Consider the following 19,268-nt stretch of genomic DNA (forward strand, 5'->3'; position numbering starts at 1 on the left):
TTGAGCTGAAGGACATAGGTGTTTAGACTGAACCAAAGAACACCTGTAATTGTGATATCATCGCTACCGCTGTCAGTGCCGCCCTATCAGCTGCTGTCTTCAAACACGCAGCGTCTGCACCTCAGCAGCAGGTACAGGTGAGGACCTGCCTGCAGCACACCTGCACGCCCGAGTCAATTCAGACTTATACTATAATAAAGCCAGCAGAACCCCTTCCTTCATTTCCTTGGTCTGGTTTCCTGATTTCAATCCTCTCCCTTACTCCCCTCCTCCCACCTCCTCTCTCCTCCCTGCCCACCCCCCGTTGTAGGCTCCTCCCCCTCAGCCCCTGAGTGCAGGCTCAGTTTGAAGTCAGACTTGAAGAGTTCAGCAGCGCCTGTGAGCTGCACGGGTTTCAGATTCAGAAGAAGAAGGTGCAGAGGAAGAAAAGCAGCGCTGAGACCTGCGTGCATCTGATGTTCTGGATTTAACCTAAAGCATGAAGAAGACGTGGAGCTGGACACTGCTGCTGCTGCTGGAGGGACTCTGCTGCTCAGGTCAGACTCACACTCACACTGACTAAACTAGTTAGATCACAGTATGGCGTGTAATGAGGCAGAGCTCATTCAGAAAACCACAAATTAAAGATCTGAAAAAATTTCATAGCTCAGAATGAGAAGACGTCATGTGACAGTAAAATGAACAGTAAAAAACAGTAAAATGAAAACCTCTGTCAGCAATAAAAGTTTGATTTTGTTCATTCCTTGTAATTCTCTGTGATCCTTCCTTTCCTTTTCCTGTTTCCTTTAATGCTTCCTTTTGTTTCTTCCTTTAACTTTAGCTCACCTATTATTCCTTCCTTTCTTCTTTATACCTTTGACCACGCCTTCATTTCTTCCATCATCTTGTTTCTCTCTTTGTTTGTTTACAGTCTCTCAGGTGTTTTCTTGGCTCCTTACTGGACAGTAAAACATAATAAACTATTTTTAACTGGTCCCAGTGAGTCTCTATGAAACCACAGTGTGTGTGTGTGTGTGAGATGAGGACAGAAGGTCACATTCATATTCATCAGACTCATTTCCATGCAGCAGACTGAGCGCGCTCAGTGTGTTTTGTTGTTGAACTTGACGATGTGTCAAGAGCGAGAAACTCTCCAGACTGTCAGTCAGCTGACGACCCAGAGCGCCCGAGAGCTGATGTGAGGTCTGTGCTGGTCTGTGGGGCTCTGTGCAGGTCTGATTGGCACACCTGAGCACTGTGGTAAAAATTGAGCTGGTAAAGGAAACTGAAACACCTGAACCTTCTTAGGTTAACAAGCTACTGGACAGGAAGTGACTCACCAGCTTGTTAATTGGCGTGATTAGCAGTAGTGGGGTGGGGTGAGGGGGGGGGTCGGGGGCAGATGCAGACATGTGACCTGGGAGGGGTGGGCAGGGCGGCAGTCTGGTTCTCAGGGCTCAGACCTCCCATGTCTGTGGGGAATCCATTGTCAACACCATGAAACCGTGAAGTTCACGGTCAGAGCGGCGTGTGACATCACACCGCAGAATGGGGGCGGGGGGCAGCTCTCATGACCTGCAGGGGCCTCGGGGGTTCAGTTCAGTTCAGGGGATTTAGGGGGCAGGTCGGGGTTAAACTGGGGGTAGGGTTGGGGGGCAGACTGTCTGCTCCAGTGTCTTAAAAACCCCACCCCCCATGGCGAGGACCCAGATGGGAGGTGAAGGATTAAATTCTGTAGGAGGAGACGTGACATCGTCAGCTGATCAGACAGCTGTCCTCCTCCTCCTCCTCCTCCTCCTCCTCATCATCATCATCATCATCATCATCATCATCATCATCATCATCATCATCATCATCATCAGATGTTTCACTTGAGCAGCTCGATGGTTTGAAACATCAGCTGATGTGTTTCTGACTCAGGTGATTACACAGCAGAGTTGCTTCAGGTGGGCCGCCCACTGCCGTTTACACACCTGAACACGAGACACAACAGTGCCCACGATCCAGGAGGTTATTTGTCTGTGTCCACTGACGTCCTCCAGAATAAAGACGCCTCTGGGTCGACCCCGCAGAACAAAAACGGTGCCTCCGCGAATCGAGGTTTGCGATCATGAGCGGGCTGCGGTCAGAACTGCATCGGCTTCTTTATTTAGTCTCAGTCTGACTTTAGGGAAGAAAGTTGGCAGGAGCATAAAGCAGGGGTGGGCAACTCCAGGCCTCGAGGGCTGGTGTCCTGCAGGTTTTAGAAGTGTCCCCTGATTTAAACGGCGAAATGACCCTCAGAGTCTGCGGAAACAAGCGTGAAGCTGTATAAAGAGGCTGAAGTGATGGATGTTTATGAGGAGCTGCAGGCCTGGAGGCGTCCTGGGGTCCAGCAGCTGCAGGGTTTGGTGTGTTTGGTTGTTTGTGGGGATCCTTTGGGGGTGGGGTGGGGTGTTGTGTCTGGGTTAACTTTTGTTTCTTTATTGTTGTCGTTCACACTAAAGGATTTGGTCCTGCTGCTGGTTTCAGTCTCTCCTCCCACAGCATCCTCTCAAAGAGGCGATGGGGAGGAGGGGGGAGCCTGGGAAAGTCACCTCAACCAAGTTCAAGTTGAAAAGGGCCAGAGGAGGGAGGAGGAGGAACGATGCATTCACTGAACAGCATAATAAACAGACACAAGACCTGCACTGGTCTTTATCTGAGGGGGCCTGCAGAGAGGCTGATCTTGCCTGTGTTTGAGGGGTGGCTGGAGAGCAGGTGGCGGTTCAGTTTGCTGCTCCAGCATGCCAAATATCCCTGGACAAGATAGGTCCACTTTGCTCTCCGACACATCCATCACAGAAAGCATTCTGTAGAAATAATGTGTGGTATAAATTGCTCTGAGGTGGAGCAGGAAAGCAGCTAGCCGTTCGTTCACCACGTGATGGAAACAACACACTGCAGACCTGAGCCCGGCTGCTTGTTCAGTCCTTCAGATGATGAGATTTAAAGACCTCAGTCTGTGTGACTGACCTGATTGATTATAATTGGGTGCATGCGGTCTTCTAACATTCTCAGGCTGATTTAAATTATTTTTTTGGCCTTTATTTGATAGAGACACTGTGGACAGACATGCAGCAAAGGGCCGGGGGTTGGACTCGAACCCGGGCCTGCTGCTCTCCATCCACGCTGCTCATCCCACTGAGCTAAACCAGCGCCCGTGAGCCGATTTATAACAAACACTGGTTCTGATTCTTTCAGTATATATACATCATCGCCATTGTACATTCATGTGTTCATCATAGCCTGTGGGTCAACCCGAGCCCTGAGTTCTGCCTGCCGGTGTCACCTGGATACTGCTTTGGGCAGGTGTTTCCAGTCATCATCATCGCCACCTCCTCGCCCTTATCATCATCATTACCCTCATCTCCACAGCCGCCTCCTGTCAGTGAGTGTTTGTGTTTTTAAACCTGCTTCACCATCAGAAACGTCCACTGAGGCTCCGCCCCTGACCTTTTGCTTCCCCTTAGGTGTGCTCGGAGCATTGGAGTTGGCCTTCTTGAAGCAGCCTGGTGATATCATTGCGGTCAGGGACCGTCCCCTGATGCTGGACTGTCAGGTGGAGGGGGAGGGGCCTATCACTATCACCTGGAGACGCAACGGGGTTCCCATAGCGACTGGCACCAGAGCAACAGTGCTCATCAATGGCACGCTGCTCATCAGAAATTTCTCCAAGAGACGAGAGAGCAACGAGACGGACGCCGGAGAGTACGAGTGCGCAGCGCAGAACCGCTACGGCATGCTGGTGAGCCGCAAGGCCCGCGTCCAGCTCGCATGTGAGTTGCCGTCGACCCAAACACACGAAAAACATCAAACAAACCTCACAGTAACACACAGGTGACCCACCTGTACTAACAGTCTCTACTCCACCTCCCACCAGCCCTCCCTAAGTTCCTCTCTCACCCAGAGTCCATGAATGTGGACGTAGGGGGTGTGGCCAGACTCACCTGTCAGGTGAATGGTATCCCAGAGGCCAACATCACCTGGCAGAAAGACCGACACTCACTGAGCACCGATGACCACAGGTATGTCTTCAGTGAAGTGTGATGTAGTGAAGTTTTAACGTATAAGGATTCAAGCCTGTTTGTATATGCTTTCTGTACAGGTACACCTTGCTTCCTAACGGCGTGCTGCAGATCACCGGCGTTCAGCAGACTGACGGTGGTTTGTTTCGCTGCATCGCCTCAAACATCGCCAACACTCGCTACAGCCACGAAGCCCAGCTGACTGTCACCGGTAAGACAAAACTGAGGGCAAGGTTCTGTAAGGCAAAACTCAGGTGAGAAAACTCACATATTTAAAGCCTGAATGTCCGATCTGACGGTAAAAAGAGTCCAGACTGAGTGTAGAAAAAGTCTCAGGGTGTTTTTGAAGGTTTCTGTTCTTCTGGCCACAGCTGCACGATCCAGGATCTACAAGGAGCCCGTCATCCTGTCCGGCCCTCAGAACCTCACCATCAATGTCCACCAGACCGCCATCCTGGAGTGTGTTGCCACAGGAAACCCCCGACCCATCGTGTCCTGGAGTCGCCTCGGTAACGCCTCCTCCTGCACTCATTGATCCAATCACTCGCATTGATTACCTGTAAAGATCAGCTGTGTTAATGAGGGTGTTTGTGTGCGGTCAGATGGCCGGTCCATCGGCGTGGAGGGGATCCAGGTTCTGGGAACAGGAAACCTGATGATCTCTGATGCCACTCTGCAGCACTCAGGCGTTTATGTTTGTTCGGCCAACAGACCGGGCAGCAGGTCCAGGAGGACGGCACTTGGACGCCTCGTTGTACAAGGTACGCTTGCACACAGCAACAACACGTCAGCTGGCCAACCACGACCGAGCTGTCCTCACCTTAAACATTCAAACTTTTCACCTTAGAAGTCCTGCAGGTCAGATCTTTGATCTTCAGACTGAGGAACGTTTATGGATGTACGGCGTCTGTACTGTTTGGATAAACCTTTATTTCTATTCACACTAAGTTTCAGACAAATCCACTCTGACCGATTGTGGTTATCAGAGAAAGTCTGTCAGGCACAGCGATGAAGGAATTGCTGCTGGTTGAAAATGGGTCACTCTCTGTCCTCCTTTCAAAGCGAGCGCTGGTTCTGGTGCTCCTGAAGGAGCAGCTGTTGGTATTGAAGTGACTCTGATGGCGGGCAGGGAGTCTGATTTGCTTGCCTCTCACCGATGACTGGTGTACAGACTGAAACAAACCTGCTGCTCCTTCATCACTGACACCTCTCCCTGAAAGTGGGGAGGATGTAGAGCAAATCATCCACTAATCGGAAGATCGGTGGTTCAGTCCCAAATATTCCCGGGAAAGATGCCCTCAGATGCATCCACCAGAGTGAGGATGTCAGACAGGAAGTACAGGTGCAGAAAAAAGTGCTGGTGTGATGTGTGAATGAGGCAGTGCTTCGAGCGTTCAGGTGGAGCAGGAAAGAACGCGACCACTGACCAATAAGATCCTCACAACCAGCCTGAGGCAGACTTCCTGTGAACACGGCGGCGAGCAGCTGCAGAGCGACCGCTCCATCTGTTCAGCTCCACCTCATCATGTCGAGTATATAAACACACATGCAGTGTGCGTGTGTGTGTGTTCATCTGTCAGCTCTTGAACTTGACTGGTTGTGTGTCAAGTTCAGTTCAGCCTGCTGCTGTTGGACTCTTCACCCCCGACCTGTGACCTCTGGCCCTCTCTAAATCAGAGAGAGGTGACAGCAGCACCTCTGTTAACGTGAGCGCATCAGACGCGTTTGTTTCTGAAACTGTGAGGTGTTGATGATCTTATATGTGAGTTTTTGGGAGAAAAACGCTCTAGCTGCATCTTTTCCTGCAGTTTTTGAATGCAGCCGCGTGTTGTCTGCACAGCAGTCACAGTTTTCCCACACACAGTGGAAAGACCAGCACACAGCCCAGAGGGCCAGTGGTTCCGACCAGAGTTTTCTCTGCAGCTCCACGCAGACGTGTGAGATGTTCAGGGACTCCCGTCCTGCTCGCTCAGCTGCAGCTCAGTCAGAGGTCACGTAGAAGGAGGGGTCAGAGGTCACACAGGCCCATTGTGAGCGTGTGTGTGACTGAGAGCTTCATTAGAATCTGGATTAGCATGAGAAGAGCCCCACTTCACAATGAGGACTTTATTCCCACTGAAACTCCGTCTGTCACTCTGACACTCAGACTTGCAGACTGTCCTCGCCACAAAAACGCAAGCGCACAAACGGGCAAGACCACGACAGACGGCCTCGGTCTAAACCCGACTGTGGCTCCTGCTCTGTGTGATGATCCAGCTTTCCTTGTCCTCCATGAAAGGGTTCATTCCTCATGCACCCAGATGAAGTCAATTTGACTCAACGCACAAGTAAAACCACCCAAAGTGCTTTCCACTCACACAGTATGTGAAGAACATGTTGTTACACAACAGCATCCAGAGGAGATGATGGCTCACACATCAGCGGCAGCGCCCACAGAGACCTAAGCAGTAGTAAGAAGAAGCCATCGTAACGACCTTCTTCTCACCGACATGTCCACGTGACTCCCATCAGAGACAGCCGCGTTAACATCACAAATCATTTCTTCTATTATTATTATCATTATTGTTGTGTTTAATTCAGCTTATTTCTGTTATTAGTTTCAGGGTACGTCGTTTCCTTGTCTGTAGCTGGTGTGAGTTATTGTTTTATCACATCTGAGTTGTTTTTACAAAGACAGCTTCATTGTTTTACACGTGTGCCGCTGTGAAACTAACTGCAAACAAAAAGCACGCGTGACAAACATGTCAATCAGAGACGCTAAAATAAAAGTGAGGAGACAGGATGTGCTGACGTTGCCGTTTCAGTTTCAGTCAGGATTAACACGACAGCACCTTCAGAAACACGAAGCTGATCATCACTAAGCATAAAATCATCCACACGGCAGAGCAATCCCATAGTAATAGTAATAATTGATAATCATCAATAATATGAACAAAAATATTCTGACTAGTTTAATAAAAAACAATCAGAAGAGTTTTTAAAGATAAAGCCTTTTATTGTTGCTGTGCATCGTTCAGGCTAGCGTACAGCCCACACAACAACACAACAGAAACAGAACAGAAAATAGGAAAGTACAAATACACAAAATACATTTCTGCTAAAAACGATAGAAAAATGTGTGTGTGTGTGTGTGTGTGTGTGTGCGCGCATGTCTAGACTGCTTTGTGAGGACAGAAAACTGGCTTTGACAAAGTGTCCATCCCCACGAGTTTGAAGACATGTTTGAGGTTCAAAATGTGGTTTTAGTGTCGGGGTTATAATTAGGTTATGGTTAGAGTAAGCATTAAGTCAATGAAAACGAGTGTGTGTGTGAGATATGGGGGTGGAAATATAAACACATTTTATTTGTGGAGGGATAATGACCTTTCACCCCGTAAGATACAGAACCCCAAGTTCAAGAGCAACACACCCTTACACACACACACACACACACACACACACACACACACACACACACTTTTATAAATGACTCCTATTCATCCCCGAACTCTCTCCCCTCCTCTGTGACCTGTGACCCCTGACCTCCCCCTCTTTCCATTTAGAGTGGGAGGGGGCGGGGCTCTTGTGGGGTGACAGAGATGTGTGTGTAAGGTTCCCCTGTTGCCGTGGAGATGAAGCGGGTGGAGACAGACAGCTGTGTGTGTGTGTGTGGTGGTGGGGCGGGGTCAAAGGTCAAAGTGGTGTTCAAACAAAGAAACAAGCTCAAGTTTCCACTCTGAGGACACGGCGTGGACGTGTGTGTGATGATAACATGATGAGTTTTTACGCTGATCGGTTTTATGTAGTGATATTATTCATCCACCAGGTGGCTCCAACAACTCACATGAGCAATATCACCTTTGAAGACGTGTAAACCTCTGTTACAGTTACATTAAATACAAATGAAATACGTGTTAACGTTTTGACCTTGGGCTCATGCTTTTTGCGCCGCTACGATGTCTGATAGCGTTTGTCACTCGTGGTATTTCTGAGGTTCTTTAGATAAAATGAGCACGTCCGTCTGATTCTGACAGTTTTACAGTTCCTGGTTCGTCTCCACACGTGTTGGTGCTGCGGCGCCCCCCACAGGCCAAACAGAGAATAAGTTCTGAGAGGATAAACCACCAACTCAGGTTTGCCCTGTGGTTAAATTGTAACGCTCTGTCTTCTGGCCCGCAGCTCCTCCAGAATTTGTTCAGTGGCCACAGTCTGTCTCCAGACCAGCAGGGGCCAGCGCTGTCTTCAGCTGCACGGCGTCCGGCGTCCCCGACCCCCACCTAATCTGGCTGAAGAACGGCAAACTGCTGACGCCCATCGGCAACGTCAAGCTCACCAACGGGAACACGTGAGATCCTTCTGTTTACGCTCAGAAGGTTTTTCTCTCTGTGAGGTTACTGCACGGTTTAACGCCCCACCTCTTCTCTGTCACCCCCTGCAGGACGCTCGCCATCACCCGCATCACTCCTGATGATGAGGCCATCTACCAGTGCATCGCCGAAAATAGCGCCGGCACCAATCAGGCCAGCGCTCGCCTTGCCATCAGCCAGGGCTCAGAGCTGCCCGAGGCCCCCACCGGCCTCCAGGCGGCGCCGCTGAGCTCCAGCAGCCTGCAGCTCACCTGGGACCAGCCAGCAGAGCACGTGAGCCAGCAGATCATCGGATACGTCCTGCACATCAGGAAACTGGGCGGTGAGAGAGGGGTGGGGGTGGTGTTTTTAAGCCTGAGATCGTCCGTGTGAGGAGATTAGAAATGAGATTAAAGGGTAATGACCTGATATGAACTTTCTCTGTGGGGGCACAATTACTGGTTCCTGATTGGCTGGAGACTGATTGCTGCGTGTAAATGATAGTGCCAATCAATCAGTCTGCAGCACTATCACCGACTGTGGTTGCTTTCACCTGTTTGACCTTTGATCTGTGACGTCCTCAGAACCGGACAGTGCAGAGCTGCAGGAGGCCGTCAGTAAAACCACCTTCAAACACGAATTCAGCAACCTGGAAGCTGCCACCACCTACTCCATCTACCTGAAGGCGTACTCGGCACTGGGAGGTAGCCAGCAGTCTGACAGCATCATGGCCAGCACGCTGGGCGGCGGTAGGTCACCTGTGACTGATAACACTGAAAACACTCACACTATATCTAATATAGTATAAAACCTCGCCATCTGAAGGTGGCGCCTCAGCATTCCAGCCTCGAAGAAGGACCTCCACCTAAAACTAATCACCTGGGTCTGAGTTCACAAGGTGATTCAGGTCTACTCACAATGGCTTGAAAACATTAGCTGAATGAGGTCACCACCTTTCTGAAGCTCAAAGGTCTGTTTTGAAGGTCTGCAGCTTGGTCCTGATTGGAGCTGATGAAGCTGTAGATTTGTAGGAAATGAGACCCTGCTGTAGCAAACTGAAGTTCTGGTAAAGATCCATCAGTGTAAGGGCAGCGCTTCCTACCACACACAAAGAGGAGGATTGGGTTCAGATAAATGAACAGTAATCTGATCAGACGTTTGATAGAAGGAAGCTGCAGCTCCACACTTCTGCCAGCAGAGGGCACGCCCACTCAGCCTGAGGCTTTAAGCATCATCTTTCTGCATTCATCCTCTGAAACATAAACACATTGTCACTGTTTGATGTGTTGACGTCATAAACAGGGTTTGACCTCAGAGGTGCAGGCTGGGGTGGGGTACACCTGCTCTGATCGCTCTGAATAAAAACCATGTTTAAACATTTTGGAGATGCCGTCTCTGTAAATGACTGCAGGCTCTGTCTGCCCCACAGTTCCAAGTCCTCCCAGTTTCTTCACTAAGGTCCTGAACCAGACTGCCATGCAGGTGTACTGGGAGCTGCCCAGCAAGCCGGGGAAGCTGGAGGGCTTTAGACTGGAGTACCGCAGTGTTTCCAACCCAGAAGTGCAGGGGCAGGAAACCTTCCCAGCACACATCAATACCCACACCATCTCCCACCTGGGTGAGTATGAGGCTGGTGTTTACGGGCAACCGGACAGGAAGTGAATACAGCGTTCTGATAATCTGTTTGTTTACTTCCTGCAGAGCCGGCGGCCATTTATGAAATCCAGCTGGTGGCGTTTAACGGGAACGGAGACAGTCCGTCCAACCGCCGCCTCGTATCTCTGGCAGACGGAGAGAGAGCTGCAGCAGGTAGGAGCCTGACCTCTGACCTCTTGCACACCGTCACCAATGAAAGCAGTGTAACATGTGATGTTTGTCGCCCTCAGCTGGTTCAAGCTGTAACTGCGATCAGTCTGACGGCTCGACATCCGCTCTGCTGGTCGGCCTTCACAGTGGCCTCGCCTGCATCCTCTGCTGCCTGCTGCTCGTCCTGCTGGCATACAGACGCAAGTAAGGCCTTCACTATCATCGTCTTCATCGTCCTCACAGCCACCACCACCATCATCGTCTTCATCATCCTCACAATTACCACCGCCGTCATCGTCTTCATCATCCTCACAATTACCACCGCCGTCATCGTCTTCATCATTCTCACAAACATCACCGCCGTCATCGTGTTCGTCCTCACAACCATCACTGCCATCACTGTCTTCATCGTCCTCACAACCACCACAACCATCATCGTCCTCATCTTCCTCACAACCACCACCGCCATCATCGTCTTCATCATCCTCACAACCATCACCGCCGTCATCGTCTTCATTGTCCTCACAACCACCAGCGCCGTCATCGTCTTCATCGTCCTCACAACCACCACCGCCGTCATCGTCTTCATCAGACAGGTGCAGTCTGCTGACAGACTCTGGGACAGTATGAGGTTTCAGATGTAACCAGGTGACTCGACTCCTGCAGATAAATCTCTGTATAAATCTAATCTTCACTTCTTTCCATGTGAACTATTTACCTGCAACACTCACACCTGATTGGTCGATATCAGGCAGTTTTTCCACGGTGCTTTGCTCGGTTTCATGCTCCGTCAGCTTCTGGCTGATGTACATGATCAGGTGGTCGACCTGCTGGGACAAAACAGCCCCAGTCCCTGTTTGAGGCGTTCATCTGCAGGATCAAAGTTAGGTTGTCTGTGAAGGTTTTCAGTCATGCAGGTCATGGTGATTTAAGGAGCTTGGACGGAAAAGCCTCCGGACTTCTTTAAGTTTATTGAAGCTGTTTCATCCGAGAAGCTTCTTAAGTCTAAAACCAACTGGTGCAGAGTCCCAGATTTTTAAGACCCATTGGGAGGGTCATGAACCGCCTGTTGATCCTCTGCCTAATCACGTCAGCCAAGGTGTGAAAACAGGTGTAGGTCACAGTCAGCCAAGGTTTCGGGTGAACCCGCTGTGAAAACTAGCCCCACCCTATCATGAGAGATGTGAGTGGGCGTTAAGGTGTCTGGGAAGGATCTCAAAATTGAATTAAAGCTGCAAGCAGCGTTATGAGGGCCCTCACACCCCTGTGCGTCGAGCCACGCCCAACACCTACACCCAGCATGTGTGATCTGATGTCACATTGATGGAATTCATGCGTAGAACCACCAGCTGAAATTTCATCTCGTTCAATGATTATTATAGTTGTCCCACTAGGTGGTGCTAAAACCATTACTGACAAATGGCATATCAATATTTTTCCGAGCTCGACTCTTGACTCATGCCTGCGAAGTTTGGTTGGTAGAGATTAGACATTGTGTTTTTGAGTGACAGCAGATTGCTGCTTCTAGGCGAGTGATTGAAACTCCACGTGCTGCCATGACCACCTTATTTCCCTATATGTAAAAAGCTTCGCAATTTAACATCACAAAGGTCTTTAGATTCCCTGCGCTGGAGATCATGTTGTTCTGATGAAATCCATTGGAGGAGTTCGTCAAAGTATTAGGCCTGATAAGAGGTGAAAATGTCGCCAAAATTACACTTTAATTTTAAAATGGCTGACTTCCTGTTGGATTTGGGATATTGCTCCAAGAGACTTTTTTGTACATGTTGATATCTTCCATAAGCTGACCAGGTTTCAAACTCATAGATGAAACACAGAGCAGGGGCTGATGTTTTAAAATTTTGTAGGGGGCACTATGGAGCCATTTTGCAATTTTCCATGAAAAATGATCAGATAACAAGAAAGCCTTCATCACATTGGAGGTGTGGGCCAAACTTCAAGAGTTTTTGAGCTTTCCAAGCCCCTCAAAAGCCACTTCATCTTTCATGGTGAACCGCGTTGCCACCAGGGTGCGCCGTTCACTTTAAACTCACAATTTCCTTACTGAAGCATCATGAGGGACTGATGTTAATATTCACCGCTTTTGAGGTGGACCTGATGAACATGTGATAATCAGCATATCAAAGTGAAAGACATGACATTTCCTGTTCCCAATAGGTGGCGCTCTGCGTATTCCTGACAATGGGCATATCAATCTGTTCAGGGCATGAGTGTTATCATGTGTGTAAAGTTTGGTAGTGATCAGACTTGATTGCATTGAATTATAGCAATTTGTTTCTTCATGGCGAGACATCAATATTCGCCATGCTGCTGGGGTCGTGCCCTTTCGCAAAAAGTCACACTTTTCAATGTATTGCAAAGACCAACTCCTTAAGGTTTTCCTGGAGAAATTTGAGGCTGCAGACGTCACCCATCTCTATACTGTACCCCAAAGTCTAAAACATGACATTTCCTGTTCCCACTAGGTGGCGCACTCCCTGATGTCAAATATGGCAGTTGAAATATGTTCAGGGGTGGAGCCTTATCATACGTGTGCTCTTCGGTCCAGGTCGGACAATGTATGACGGAATGAGAGGCAATAAGATTTTCATGGCGAATCATCGAAATTCGCCGTGCCGCCATGGTCACACCGTATCCCGAAAACTCAAAAGCTCCGCAATTTAACATGGCCCAGGTGTGTAGTTGACACTGACCAAAGATGAAGCTTATACAATCAAATCCCAAGGAGGAGTTCGCAAAAGTACGAGGCCTGGAAATGGAAAAATCAGAGCCAAAATGTCACCTTCAATCTAAAATGGCGGACTTCCTGTTGGGTTTGTGTCAGTGGTCCCACTGACTTTTTTGTTTGTCTCAGCATGATACACATGTGTGCCAAATTTCATACATGTAGCTCAAACGATGCGTTCGTAGGGCTTCATTTAACAAGGCATAGGTGGCGCTCTAGAGCCAATCTCCAATGCTCATATGTAAAACCATTAAAATACAAAATATTTCACCAGACCTGGCATGTGTGCAAAATTTCATGAGTTTTTGAGCATGTTAAAGCCCTCAAAAAGGCCCTTGTTTTTGCCTGAATAATAAAAAATGAGAAGAAGAAGAAGAAGAAGAAACGGAGCAGATACAATAGGGCCTTCTCAGTGCTCGGGCCCTAATTATAGATGGCAGACAGTTGGTGTCGTAAGCCCCGCCCTCTGTTCAAAGATGGTCGTTCACAGTGGATATAGATGCTTATTTCACTCCCCTTTCAAACCATCTGTCTTCTCTGTCCAACATATGAACATTGGCATCCTCGAAAGAGTGACCTTTAACCTTTAGATGCAGATGGACAGCTGAGTATCTCTGCCTGAGTCTAGCCCCTCTGTTGTATAGGCGCTGTTGCCATTCCTGGGCCTGTGCAAAATTTTCAGTTTGACAACCTCCCCAAAGTGTGCAGCTTTGCTCTCAGGTCCAGGACTTACTGAATCTCATTTTTCGCTGGGCTTGGACCTTCCTCCCAGCTTTCTTTAATCAGGTCGAGCACCCCTCGCAGCTTCCAGCCAAATAGCAGTTCAAAGGGAGAAAATCCCGTGGAGGCCTGGGGCAGCTCCGGCACTGCGAACACGGGCAGGTTTCTCACAGTGTTTCTATTCGCCGTCACTGCTCAGCCGACTCCGCTTGTCTCAGGTCCTGGCATCTCTTAAAAAGGGAGTCACCTGATTATCCCAAATAAGCTGCAGCTGCTCAATCAGACTCCACAACCATCACTATCGTTGTCGTCATCGTCATCATCGTCATCGTCATCATCATCATCATTATCATCATCATCCTCACCGTGTTCTCTTTGCTCAGTTTTTTCTGCAGGAGGGGGGAGAGCTGGGAGACTCCACCCACTCTGAATGGCGTCAGTGGTCCTAAAGGTCACACACCGGAGAGCTTCGAGCTCAGCCAGGTAAACACACACACACACACACACCCCTTCTGGATGATTATTAAGTGATGGTCCTGATCCAGCGTTCAGGTCAAATACCTGCCTGAGGAAACACCTTCCTGTCTATGACCTCCTTCTCCCTTGCTCCACCTACAGACATCCGATTCCACCCTTCCTCCAGTGATGGTCATGGTTGAACCTGCTCTACCTGTTCACCTAGACACAGGCACCAGATAAAACACCACACATTACCCGAATACCCCACCCCCCACCCTCCCTCTGAACGCCGGCCTGTGGCACCTTCTCTCCTCCTGACAGCCTTACCGCATTCAGGATGAGAGATTAACATAGAGATTATAATGATGATGATGATGATTTGTCTGAGGACGCTCCAGGTAGCGTCTGATCCCACAGGGAGACTGAACCCGTTGAACTTCACTGCTGTGACACCAATTCCAAATGAAATCGTCTCCAGATTGAAACCAAAGCAGAATTCTTCACCTGTATACACACAAATTGTTGGTCACATGACTCTGGCTCCTCCCCCTGTGTGTTCAGATGCTGATGCTTGCCTGCTGAAACCAAAAGCTTTTTTCTTCAGTTTGGGCTCATTTTGTTTCCAGAGACGATGAAGCCTTTTGCCGGCTTGACCAGAGACGGGCCTCTGAGATGCACCTGAGAAAGTGTTCTACCTGCCGTTTGCCGGTCCTCAGAGGCCCAGAGCCAAAGGGAATGATTGTTTCTCTGGTCAGCAGGTAACCTTAGAGGACACTAACGCTCCTCTGCTCCGCTTTAGCCTTTCGGTGTTTGTCTGTCTTGGCGAGTTCGCCTCCGGTCAGGATGTAGACGAGGCCCACGGTCAGCTGGCTGCTCCTACCCTCCCTCCATCCCTCTCTCCAACTCCTCCGCCAAACTGTTTCCCTCCAAAGAGAGCTACCTCAGGCTTCATGCCAAACCTCTAAATTGCTGTTAGCCTCCCGCTGCTGGTCAAGCTAACCTACCTCAAACCAAATGCCTCCTCTGGGGCCTTTTCCATGTTTTAACCTTTTTGCCCAACCGTCACCACGAGACCTTTGCTGTTCTGGATCCGTCCCTCGCTGTCTGTAGACGTCTTTGCTTCTGCTGATGAGGGAGGGCATCTCCATACCTGAGAAGATCTGACTGCTTCACCTGGGGAAGTGAGATAGGGAAGTGTGGGACATCTCTGGCCTTTTCTGTCCCGATTTCAATGAATTTTTATTTATGTTTTCAAGGGCTTCCACTTCCTGTTACCTGCCCACAGGTGTGTACAGCCTCATGAGCCATGTCTAAACTGACCTCTGATGTATTTTAATGTATCAAATGAATTCATATAGATGAAGAGCAGCTTTCTGTAGAGTTCAGCCAAATATTTTTTAAAACGAGCTGAACGCCTTCCAAAGAAAAGAAAAGCTAGTTTTCCTGCATTTCCTGTTTGTTTTCACGCCGCTTCCTGTCCGAGTCGAAGAACAAACAAAACCAAAATAATTCCTCGCCATCACATTTTATATCTCACACAAACAAAAAGGAGTGAAAGTGAAAATATATTTTCTTATGTCGTTGTAGGATGAGCTGTCCGGAAAACCAAATAAATGAAGGATAAAACCGCGCTGACCAAAAGCTCAGAAATATCCAGATATTATATTTGTATTTACGCCACAGAGCATGCTCACTCTGTGCGGATTAATGTCTCTATGAGTGACCTCCGACCCCCTGACCTCCTGATCCTGAGGACTTTACTGTAGCGCTCTGTGACCGGGACCAGGTCCCGCGTCTGATCCGTGCTTTCAGTATGTGTAGAAACATTTTTCAGACCAACAGAGAAAAATTGTCCATGTTTTAGAAACGTGTCCTTCTTCCAAACATACGTTCTTCAAATTTAACTCATAAATGATATTTTCTCTCTGCAGGGAACGTTGAACTGTTTTAGGTTTTTGATATTTTAGCATCGGTGCTACTTAAAACAAGTTAAAAGAGTAGAAAAACAGAATGAAAAGATTGGATTTGCTGATGAAAATGATCCGGTATCACCTCGAGTACATGAACACTGTGCTCGGCCATCAGCCCCGAGGACTCTGAGCTTCACGTTTGGGGTGTTTGTGGCCTCCTCACATGAACGTTTCTTTAACGTTCTCCTTTGTGAGCTGAGGGTTGTTGTCTCTGCTGCACGATTCAATCCACAGGCAGATGTCCTGCTTCTCAGTCAAAATCCATCATTCTTCAGTGATGCTGAGCTGTTCTGGTCCATATGCACTGAAGCAGTCCCAAACCAGGACACTACCATAGATGCTTTTGGACTGCGGGAACATTTTCGTAGTTGTGGTCACTCCACGCTGCAGGAAGTACAAACTGCCAAAGTTCTTGGAACCTGTTTTTGGTTCTTAGCTGCTAATTCAGGAATTTTACTCTCTGAGTGACAAAGTGCATGCTGATTGGTGCACCACCATCAGACGCCATTTAAAACAGTGTAATCGACAGTTAGCTCTACAAATGGCAGAAACCATGGAGAACAGGACCGACAGTGAACTCTGTTCTTCTCTGGGCTCACCTCCACCCTCATTAATTGCAGCCTCACTATAACAAAACAGTTTATGTGAAAGCACTTTGTGGTCCTTGGCTGAGACAAAGTTCTGGTCCTCACTGCTTTCTTTCTACTCACGCCGCTCTCCTCCGTCCTCTAAAGAACTTTCATCACCTGCGTTACAGGCAGTGGTGATCGTTTTCTGAAGTCCTCACACTTCTCATCTGTTCAGGACTCACTTCCCAGAACATGCGGAGATCTTTACCTGAAAACACCTGTTTCAAATATCGTTTTCACCCATAAATAAAGGCTCATATTTGAATGCTTTTGAACTGCTTTCTGTTTAAAACCTTTTAGGATGTTTTAAGTCGCACTGATGCAGAAAAGAAGAGAATCTCAAACTTTTTCCTGGAGCCAGTGCTCCTCCTTAAAGCCCAGACTTAATAGACCAGAGTGTAAACTGTGCCAAAGTGTAGGTCAGGGTGGGGAACTCCAAGGGCCGGTGTCCCACAGGTTTTGGATCTCACGGTCAACACACCTGAACCACATGATACCAGGCCTCTGCAGAACATCACAACATATTGAGGAGGTCATTTAGGCATTTAAATCAGCTGTGTTGGATCAAGGACACGTCTAAAACCTGCAGGGTCCTCGAGGCCTGGAGTTGGACACCCCTGGCGTAGGTGAAAACTGTCGTGAGCCATCTTTGTGTTAGAGTGTCTTTGATTTTGGACCTTTGACCTCCTCCCCCAGTTCAACAAAACACCCTCCTTGCTGTTCTCAGGGTCAAAGGTCAGAGGTCGCAGAGCTCCACTGCCTTGACTATGCTCCGAAACGAGACGATTGTTTCTAAAAGTAAAGTTTTGAGACGTTTTGTTGAGTTTGGCTGTTCTTTTTCTAGAACTTTCCGCTTTCCGTTCATTCTTATCTTTCCGTCGCTGCCGTTTGGCAGCAAAGAGGAAAGCTGCCAAAATAAAGACGTTAAAATTTGTATTTTTATTCTAATAATATTATGATTCTTCTAGTTTGACTCTGTTTTTCTGATTCTTTATGTTTGTAGCTGATGTGAAGATATTTGTAGGATTGTAAAAGCTGTTCCCAGCTGAAGGTAGAGCCTCTGATTAAACAGCCATATTTACCCATAAGCCATATGTGATGTCAAAGCCATGCTGTGCATAAAAACCTGTTTTATTGTTTGTCCGAGCTGAGTCCACCTCCTGCTGTCGACACGCTGTAGAAACTAAACCTGAGATGTAGCGATCGTAGTGACTGAAGGCTAGAACCAATGAGAAAAATGATGCTTTAATGATTCTGTTTTCTCTATAAAGATGTTTGAATAATGTGTCACAAAAATAAAAGCACCCAAAGCTTTGAACTGCTTTTTAAAGCGAACCGAGCTCTGAGCTCTCGTGTTCAGAGCCTCCTGTTTGTGCTGCAGATTCTCTCCACAGAATGTTTCTCTGTCCTTACTTCTGCTGTTCAGACACATAAAAACCAAATAAAGCTGAAGTAGAAAACGTGTCTCCGCTCATCATTTATTTAGCGAACGAGCTGCTCATGCAGCGACACCTGAGGTTTGACAAGGTGAGTTTAATGTACAGTCATGTGACCTGCCGATAAAGATGACACGTTAAACCAATTTGTGTCATGTGGGTCACCGAGTGGTGAGGTCACCAACGCTCGGCTGACTCAGTGACTGCAGAAGTGCATCAGCACTAAAACTGTGCAGCGAGAGATTGATGGCCGAGCAGCTTGTACAGGTGTGACGTGAAGTACTTTTGTACCTCACCTTAACACCTGGATATCACCTGGGTATCATCTGCATAGCAGTAAAAATGCATGCAGTGTTTTCTAATAGTATTAAATAAGGGAAGCATACATTAAGATCACTGGTCCCAGCACAGAACCCTGAGGAACTCCATGGCCAGTTGTGGGTGTTAGGGATTACAAAGTAACAAGTTACTGTAATCACATTACATTTCAGTAATGCAGTAATGTAATGTTACTTTACTAAATTCAGTAATCACATTACAGTTGCAATTATGTAATTACTTTGATTTAAAAAGTTCTTCACTTAGTGCCAGCCGGACAGAAAAAAACCCAAATATTAAAGAAACATTCTTGTATGGTACAGTCAGCTGATTCAGTTCATGTGCAGGAGGAGGACAATGGTGGAGTGGTACAGCGATAGCTTTCGAGGAGTGGAGATGTGGACATTTATTTTTACTACACAAAAGGACAGGAAGATAACTGTAGAGTTGAAAGTGCAGCCAGGACACAAACAAGTAGACTTTTCTACTAACACAACTTTGACTTGTAACAGTCGTAATAGTGCGGTGTCTCCTTAAGACAGCTTAAGTTGATGTTTAGTGATGTCACGAGTATTCACCACTGCCCTCTGTTGAGTGTGGGAGAAGCGTGCTCGCACATGGAACTCATGTCGTTACCTCACTAACTCAAAGTAACGTTACGGGTTGTATGAACTCTGCTTGCTTCATGTATGATGAGACCGCAGCCGTTCAGCCGGGCTTGTAAGGCTGGTGTTTATTAAAGGACAAGCACTGTGGAATTCCCACTGCCAGTGTGGCCGCAAGCTTTTGACTGTCCTGTCTTGAGTGTGTCGGCTGCCTCCTCTCAACCACTGA

General features: G+C 48.0%; 1 protein-coding gene across 1 annotated transcript; it reads left to right on the forward strand.

Annotated features, from left to right (window-relative positions):
• Positions 1-312: 312 nt before the first annotated feature.
• On the forward strand, positions 313-14,376 carry LOC100690073 (immunoglobulin superfamily DCC subclass member 3). Its single transcript, XM_025911284.1, has 14 exons — positions 313-536; positions 3,471-3,776; positions 3,881-4,025; positions 4,106-4,236; positions 4,397-4,534; positions 4,628-4,786; positions 8,184-8,349; positions 8,443-8,693; positions 8,935-9,099; positions 9,780-9,968; positions 10,052-10,159; positions 10,237-10,360; positions 14,006-14,105; positions 14,241-14,376. The coding sequence occupies exons 1-14, from the start codon at positions 479-481 to the stop codon at positions 14,319-14,321; spliced, it is 2,121 nt and encodes a 706-aa protein (XP_025767069.1). The 5' UTR covers positions 313-478; the 3' UTR covers positions 14,322-14,376.
• The last annotated feature ends 4,892 nt before the right edge of the window (positions 14,377-19,268 follow it).

The sequence above is a fragment of the Oreochromis niloticus genome, linkage group LG11 (genome assembly GCF_001858045.2).
Source record: "Oreochromis niloticus isolate F11D_XX linkage group LG11, O_niloticus_UMD_NMBU, whole genome shotgun sequence".
Taxonomy (NCBI): Eukaryota; Metazoa; Chordata; class Actinopteri; order Cichliformes; family Cichlidae; genus Oreochromis; species Oreochromis niloticus.